We start from the raw sequence: 8,125 nt of genomic DNA, 5'->3' as shown, positions 1-8,125 counted from the left end.
GTCGCAGATCTCGTATAATGCCCGCAGGACCAGAGGCAACGGCCAGACAGCCAGTTGAGCAAAAATGAAACGTAGCAAAGATCCCACTTTTAAATTCCTTTAACTTAACGTAACTCAAGCCACACTCTATAACGGGGATACAAAACGAACTGAGCTGATACGAGCGGAATAAGGCAGAGTCCTAATGGCCATCAGCAGCAGGCGAAATAAGGACAAAAGAAGAGGGCTGCAGTAGAGATGTTGGAGCTGCCATGGCTCGGTAATATAATGTCTTGCCGTTCTGCTAATGTTAGAGTATCATGCTAAAAGACTGGAGTGGCTGGAGCAGTGGAACGAAAAGATCGTGACTAAGCAAGGGCTGAGATTTGGCTTTTAGCGGCATATGCTATTTCACAGGCCATCAGAATCATTGGCACTGTCAAAGAGCTGACAGTTAAATACATACACGCATATGGTAGTAATATGTTGCACGTACCGGCAAATGTACAACAGCACTTCATACTCACTATATTCTATGTCGTATGCACGTTCACCGGTACATCGTGTGTAAATACACATATTGATATACATATACGCCTATATATACATATATATATATATAGATGTACATGTATGGCTGTTCCAGTCGATGAGAAAAATCAAGTCGTGGAGCCGATTGCAACCTGGCACAAAGGATAGGATAAAACGACCGAAACGCACACAGGGCGGGATGGAAGAAAAGGAATAAAAAGCAAGCGAAGGCAATATGAAGAACAGCTAATGCACAAACGCTAGCAGCGGCCGAACAAGAAAGCAAAACATTTATTTTGCGGACACTAGCACCACCGCACAGGAATGAGGTACCCCATCGGCTTTCGAAGCTCTTATAACCGGTCACTGGTGGAAACGTCGCCGAAGTAGTAGGTTCCGTACTATTATTATTACTACATTATTCGAATACTATTCACTATCACTGGGCAACATGATGCCGTGCGCAGGATTGCTTGCTTTGTGCCGCCTACCGAAGGCTGCCCGTCCCGTTCCGAGGTAACGATCGTGTACCAGTCGTACTCACAGCAGTCACGGGCGGTTATGTATATATACGATTGGTACATGGGTCCAACAGCATACAATGCAGTAAGCGACGTCTGCCTGTTTCGGATATGAGTACAACGAGAAATGTGGAAGGGGGTCGAGCTTGCTACTGGGTTATTGGTTCCGACCGATATTACCACTGTCGCACTTATATATCCGTTTATATGCGCTCGAGGGACGCCTAACCGGGGTTTCTTGTCGGGAGGGTACAATGCAATGGTGACTGTAGCGACGGCTGGAAGATATGCACGGACGGCTAGATGAGGTAGGTCGACAGGGCCAGCATAAGAACAGAAACGCCTCAATCTCGGACCAGCTCGGGTATGTACCCAAGTTCGACTATATGTCCTTGGTTACGGGGGAGAAGCTGATGCTACATGCAAACATCGTTGCAGTCAAGCGCGTTCATAGAAGCGATTTCTCTCAGTCTGACTGCAGTGGCTACTATACTGTGGTACAATAGCCTCAAATGGAAGGAACAAATAAGAAGGATCGAGAATGGTTAGACGGTTTTTCACGTGGGCTCGGCAACATGGCCCGTAATAAGTACGTACACGAGAACAAGACAAAGTTCCAAACTAACTCATTTGCAGTGCTTTTTTTAGCTGTTAAATGCGCAGGATAGGACCTTTACTAATAGGATGGTAAATTGAAACTGCTTTTTTTATCGTTATCGTTTACCGCCTTTTTGTGGCGAATCCGATCACTTTGATTGCATTTAATGAAGGTAATGATAATTTAAAAATGGTTGATTCCCGCTAAAAATTAAACTTCAACAAAGCGTCCTATAGAATTAACTTGAAGACATAAAAAATGAAAGATCAGATAAGAAAGCCCGAACAAGCAAGTTTACTTTTCTTTAAATACGAACAATTACAATATTCTATGACACAGGAACATTCAAACGCCTGCATTAGGCCAGCAAGCTAGCCTGCACGAAAGCATTTTGGATAAACCTATTCCTCTAATAACTTCGCGTTTCTCTGCACGGGAGGCATAAATTAAAGGCTAGTCGTTCGTTCAATAATGACGCCGCCCATTAGGACTCTGATAAGGCCTTTCCGAGTCTTTTGTGAAATTGGTGTCAAATCTATCAGCCACCTTAAGTAGCTCAAGGCGTATTTATGGAACACCATTACCGACTCCCGCAGGCACGCGTGTACTCGACAGACAACTCAATAACTCTTTTTTCTACCGGCCTAGATTAGGTGCACACAAAGGTGTTGACTCCGAGAAAATCGGTTAGTATTCTTGAGTAATCACTGACCTGTCCCCAACGTAGTAGACAAACGAAGCCTAAACACACGCAAAAACGCCAAAAATGTCTTTTTTTCGAGAGCTCAGCACGGCACAAAACACTGAGACGGGAAAAATAAAAGGAAAATGCATGAAAAAGACAAAATGCACGCTAATTAACTGACGGCATTTCGTAGATGACGTATGTTACCGAAGATAGCATTCTTGTAATATGCCTTTTTTGTAATGCCGATGAAGCGTAACTGATGCATAAGAAGAACAATTCATTAACTCCAGAACCATAAAAATGGCAAATCCGTCGTATCGAACAGGTTTGCTGATTACTCTGGCCTTAAATGTATAAATCTATGCAACTTAGTTAAATTGATTTATTTCTAGAGAAAACTTACTTTATTTTTTCTGTCACTAAAATAGAATCGCGCACATATAGAACGTGATCAGACATTTTTAATCTTGTAAGAATTACCGAATCATCTATGACGGCCAAAATTCTTGGCAACTTATTTTTTTATTTCGTTTATTAGCGGTTAGATTAACTGTTCATAATAAAAAGCGATTTAATTAAAAAATTTAGTATTTTGAGTTTTCCGCCTTATATCGAGGTGATTATGTATTCGGCTGCCTTCCAGTACGCTGTGTTGCGAAATGATCTTGAATCTACATTAGCACGGGTCTATAAATAGGGTAGACAACTACGTTAGAGTTACACAATTACGGAAACGTAAAAATTAACATTGGAGAACTTCATTAATAGATTCGATTTCGATGCCGGATGTTCTCTTTCTACGTAAGTTCCTCACCGTAGTTTATTTCATACTCAGCTTGGCCCTTTTCGATGCCTGCGTCTCTGGCCCACATTCTTACTGATCTTGTGGGTTCCAATTGTCCTATTTACTGGTTTAGCGAAATTATTTTTCCGCCGGTAATAGCGAGTCTGCAAGTATAATATAAGTATAATAGTAAGTTTATTGTCTTATACGACAGTTAATGTTATATATTTAGTTGTATGCTCTGTGCGCTAAATAAATATAGCTATATAAGAAAATTTAATAGCGATCAAGATAGCATTTTTATTTGAATATTTCAATTTCGATACGTTTCAAAGCATATGCGTTTACTTTGTGACTTTCGGTATTATTTGTACACATTCTAAGTTCCTTCGACGTCCATCAATAGAGCACTTCGAAAGCCTTCGTCGTTCCTGATTGCCGGTTTCCTGTCGTTGGCATTATGAAGCACGGTTGTCTTTGCTTCATCGGTAAGCCAGCAATTTCAATCTAGAACCAAAAGGGACACGGCTACTTAGAAGATGACTAATGACGCAACAGGTTGCTATCGTTTGATATCGCCATTTGTCTCTTGAGGCGCTGTTGTACTATATTGCGTGGAACATCAGCGCTATAAGGGGGTATAAGACATTTGAACGCGCGGAATAAGCCCGGGTGACACAGGTCTCGTGGTATCATTAGTTCCGAGTACCAATATCACAGGAAATAATCTTTATTGATCAGGAGAAGATTAAATTAAAGCGAAGAATTACTGAACCGGTATAGCGACGTTCCATCGCAAAGGCTCATTGCGTATGGCAATGATAGTCGAACTGCGCCGAGCTGAAATTACACCGTGGAGATCGACGATCATTAGCAAACTTGGAAACAGGCAAAGCAATCGCTATCAACGTGTACAGTACCAACGCTGCCGTGTACCATTTACACGTGTATCATGCTGGAGGATACGGGTGTTCGCTTGGATTTTTTTATTGCTGAACCCAGTTGGCTTTCTGTGCCACTTTATTTTATATTAGTTGCTATGATACGTAAAATTTCTATGGATGAAATTCGCCAACAACAGTAGCATCAGGAAACAATGCCGGTCATCAGCTGTAAAGGCTCAGCGGTCTATGTCATAAGACTACCTAAATCTAGGGTCCGGCGAAAGATGAATAGAATGGTTCGCCCGTGGCCTCAAATGACGAAACAGGCAAGTTCCAAAAATGCCAACTCAATCCATTGATCTATGCCTAATCACGGGAATGTCGGTTTTTCATAGGGTCTTTCTTTTATAGGTCTTTTTCGATGATAGCCTTATTAGCTAATGCATTATATTTAGGAAATGCTTGTAACGTAATTCGTTATTTCTGTTATTGACCCATTTATCCTTTCCCAACCGATCTCAATTGCAGCATACTTTTAAACGGGGTCTAAATCTTGAAATAATACCCACACCTCACCACGAAGCGTTTAGCAGATGACGCTGCTTATCGGATTCGGTGCCACTTTTTCTGTAACTAATGTAAGTATCTAACATACTTTGCACAATAAGCTGTAAATACCCCATTAGTCCGCTTTGTCCGTTATACTTTCGTCAGTTGTTGCTACCAACCGTCGTTTTTGTCGACTATCTGTCGATATGTCGCTGCGGCCGTCGCTCCTGCTGCTGTCGTCATGTTGACGCGAAAATCGTGGCGTGGGACCACCCAAATCAAGTAAGGGGAAGGCCGATCCCAGACACCCGCGTGTACAAAATAGAACTTGTTCAAATAGTAACTGCCGATAATGAGTGAGACCGTTGCCTTGCTTTTCTCCTGTACTTCTTCTTTTTGTACCAAATCAACGTTGCTATATCTGCAAGCAGCTATCGGCGAGGACGCTCCCCTTGCTCCGGGTGTGGTTCAGTCGGTGAAATGAGATCAGCGAAACTAATGGGAAATATTATTAGATGTAATAATAAGAATAAGAGCAGGGGAAGGCAATACTAATTATTACTATCATTGAGCCACCGTTGCCCTGTTTTCGATGGCCCCTCTGTGGTGGCCGATGCAACATGCGACAGACAAAATAAATCGAATATACAGATTCGCTTATTGTGTGTACGTGTGTTTAAAGTAATATATGTACAATTTAAGTAGAAGTTTGCAAGACTGTTATAACAAAGAAGTTAATTTTACCCAAGATCTGTGCTCCAAAGCGGTGAGTTCTTTACGATTGGTCACATTCGCAGACAACGCTTTACCCACAGTCGTGACACTGTTAGGAGCCCGTCCGGTCAAAACATTGCCTCTACAGAATACTGCTAATGCAGGGACGCGTTGCTGCAGATTTTTTTTTTCCATAAAGCAGCACACACAGACCAAGGGGCAAGGTCAAGAGCTGTGACAACATATTTGGATAGTCTAAAAATTGATGAATTAAGGGCCATATGCCATATACTGCTAAAAAAAACTTTATACGCAGACAAAGCATGCTTTCTTTTTCAATTTTCATCCGCTATTATATATCATTGGCTCACGCATTTTCACTATCTCACAGTCTTTTCTAGCACAACAACAATGACAATAACCACAAGCAAGCCACCAAACTCTCATTTTCAATGAAAACTCTGAGCCAAGAAGGATTCAACGGTACGAACCGCAAAGCTGATGTCGAACGCCTACGTTTTTGACTGAGGCAATAGCTCATTCTGGCTATCAACCAACGACGAGACAGGAGCAGCAATAGCAGCCAACGTTCGAGCCAGAAAGAGCTTCGCGTCAAGCAACCGATTTGGCTACCGCCTAGTATATGTTATCCGAGGGGCAATACAAGAAATACCCTTCCTCCGGTTGCCCTCGTCACGTTGAACATTAAGGGCAACAATAATAACAGTGAGACTCTGTCCCGTCGGGCTAAAAGGCTCATGGCAAGCGTGGGCCTGCTATTGTGTGTTTCGTTGTAGCGATAAAGACAGTATCATAAAATTTGCTTACAGCTTGTTTTTAGATATTCGCCATTGTCTCGTGTAAACTAAAGATGACTCAGATTCGTATTCATCAGTTGGTGTGATTTTAGCTTTGGGGGTCCGCCCGTGCGGTGGACCCGCACAGAAAAATCCAGCTAACCTCTGGTAGTCAGCCAGAGATTCAATACGCCTTCTTTCGCTAAGGCTTAATGTAGTGATTATCAGTAGCATCGTTAGCTATGTGTTCATTCACTGTATATCTGTGAATGTGTTCTAGAGAAAAAAGGCGTAGATTATTGAAAATTGCTTTCCTCTCCATGATGGACGTAATTGCTGGATGGGCCATGTAGGACAGGAGGTGTTTATGCGACGAAAGTTCCCTGTATCTGATGTTATTTTTGGCTATATTTACGTCTGTGAAATTTCTGTTTCTTTCGTCGTCTGTAGTGCAAAATGAACGTATATTTCACGTATCGTAGGTGTTTGGTTGAGCCTTGCATCTCAGAGTATTTCTCAGGCGATCACCATACCAGGAACAACACTAGAAGGCGATATACTGCAATGTCATTCTGGTGACTTTTCATCGCAGAGTAGGCTGATATGAGCTAGCTTGGCCGCTAAAAGCAAGACAGCTGATATCAGAGAAACGTTACGTAACTTTTCGTCAAAATAATTCGCATCTATATAGTTGCAGAATAAAAAATACACATTAATTTTTTATATGTAGAGCGTGACAACCGACAGGACAGAAGCACCTCTTTGATTTGTATGAAAATTTAATTGAATTACGGAATCACAATTTACTTGATACATTTATTGATAATGTTTATTTTATCTAAGCAAACAAATGTAATTGATTCTCTTAGAGGCAAAACCGCTTAAAACGAAAGTAATTTTACTATTTCACCCTTGTCATTTCATCGACAACAAATTATACACTAGAGTATATGATCGTTTTACGTTATTCATTGGTGGCTATAGACCAACATTCTCAGGTTGGTAGAAGTCTAAAGAAATCGAGAAGTAGAGGAGAAAACTAATCCAGGCTGGAAAAACGAAGACGAGTGTCGCTGACACTTTGATTATTGCAAAGGCCGCGTACGTCAATACGGGGAAATCCTGGCTAGGCCATCGTTTCCGAAAAGAAAGCAAGTGCATTTCACGGAACCCACTTTACGCGGACCATCATTCTGTCAGAAAGACTGGGTCGCAACCAAAGCCGTTGCCCACAGTCGCTTAAACGATCGTTGCGATCGAGCAAACTGCCGTCTTCCTTAAGGGAACTAGCACAAACCCCACCAACAGCCAAAAATAGAGTCTATTGCAAACGCTAGCTTTGGTACCTGCCTACCTCCAATTTCGCACTTCGGCCTTGTGCCGTAGTCGGGCCGCGACAATCGTTCCTTGTTCACTTCGTCTTCGAGCTACCGCCAAAAGTCCTTTTTCGTTTAGCCACTAGCGACGGTTAGCCCTTAAAAACAGCGTTCGTCGCTGCTTGAATGCTTACCTCTGCATCCTGGTTGCCCCCCATTCAGTTTGTGGCTAGCTAAGAACCTGCTGGCCCAGCGAGTCTCATCTCTTCTTTTTCCCAATGGACCACCCGCTTCACTTCCGCAATCACCTTCTCCATTTTCTGGTCCTTTTTTACAGAAGTGTTTTTTACTTCCACTCTTGCTTACCAATACGCCTATCCCATCACTGCCGAAACGACGGATATTGTCCCATTTTCCTCTGGCGTGAACCCTCATCCATTGTTCTATGTGCGCGGACCCGTCGTCTATACAGACCGATGTGGATCATTGTGCAGGTGGTAGGCTTCAGCCACGGAGGTGTCACTCGGCGCTGCTGCGGTTGCTTCCGAAACAACGCCATCACCACCAACACTGCCTGCGAGTAGTAGCTATGATCCGAGTTTGGCGAATCCAGTCAACTCAACGGGCTCAATCTAGCGGCGGGTCCAGTCAGCCAGCGATGAGCGGGTTTTATCTCTTGTCTCATATCTCGGCTTAGAAAAGTCTACCGTGTAAAGGCTGTAGCGACCGCAAAGGCATCAGCAATATTATCATTGGTCGAGATA

General features: G+C 42.7%; 1 protein-coding gene across 11 annotated transcripts in view; it reads right to left on the bottom strand.

The window, feature by feature from the left end:
• Nucleotides 1-2,806: 2,806 nt before the first annotated feature.
• Nucleotides 2,807-8,125, bottom strand: part of LOC111271952 (uncharacterized) — a 42,971-nt gene continuing 37,652 nt past the window's right edge. For 4 of the 11 annotated variants that reach the window (XR_015315545.1, XR_015315546.1, XR_015315548.1 and 1 more), the window contains one exon: nucleotides 3,369-3,608. Coding sequence is in view for 1 of the 11 variants with exons in the window: in XM_022853023.2 (XP_022708758.1) it covers nucleotides 3,501-3,608 (108 nt within the window). In the remaining 10 variants the exon portion in view is untranslated. Of the gene's footprint in view, nucleotides 3,266-3,368; nucleotides 3,609-4,713; nucleotides 5,030-5,278; nucleotides 5,481-5,739; nucleotides 5,960-8,125 lie in introns of those variants that run through there. The other 7 variants (XR_002687239.2, XR_002687238.2, XR_015315547.1 and 4 more) reach the window with 7 other exon arrangements.

Source organism: Varroa jacobsoni, unplaced genomic scaffold, assembly GCF_002532875.2.
Source record: "Varroa jacobsoni isolate VJ856 unplaced genomic scaffold, vjacob_1.0 contig01309, whole genome shotgun sequence".
Classification (NCBI taxonomy): Eukaryota; Metazoa; Arthropoda; class Arachnida; order Mesostigmata; family Varroidae; genus Varroa; species Varroa jacobsoni.
This window is presented reverse-complemented; position numbering and strand designations above follow the sequence as displayed.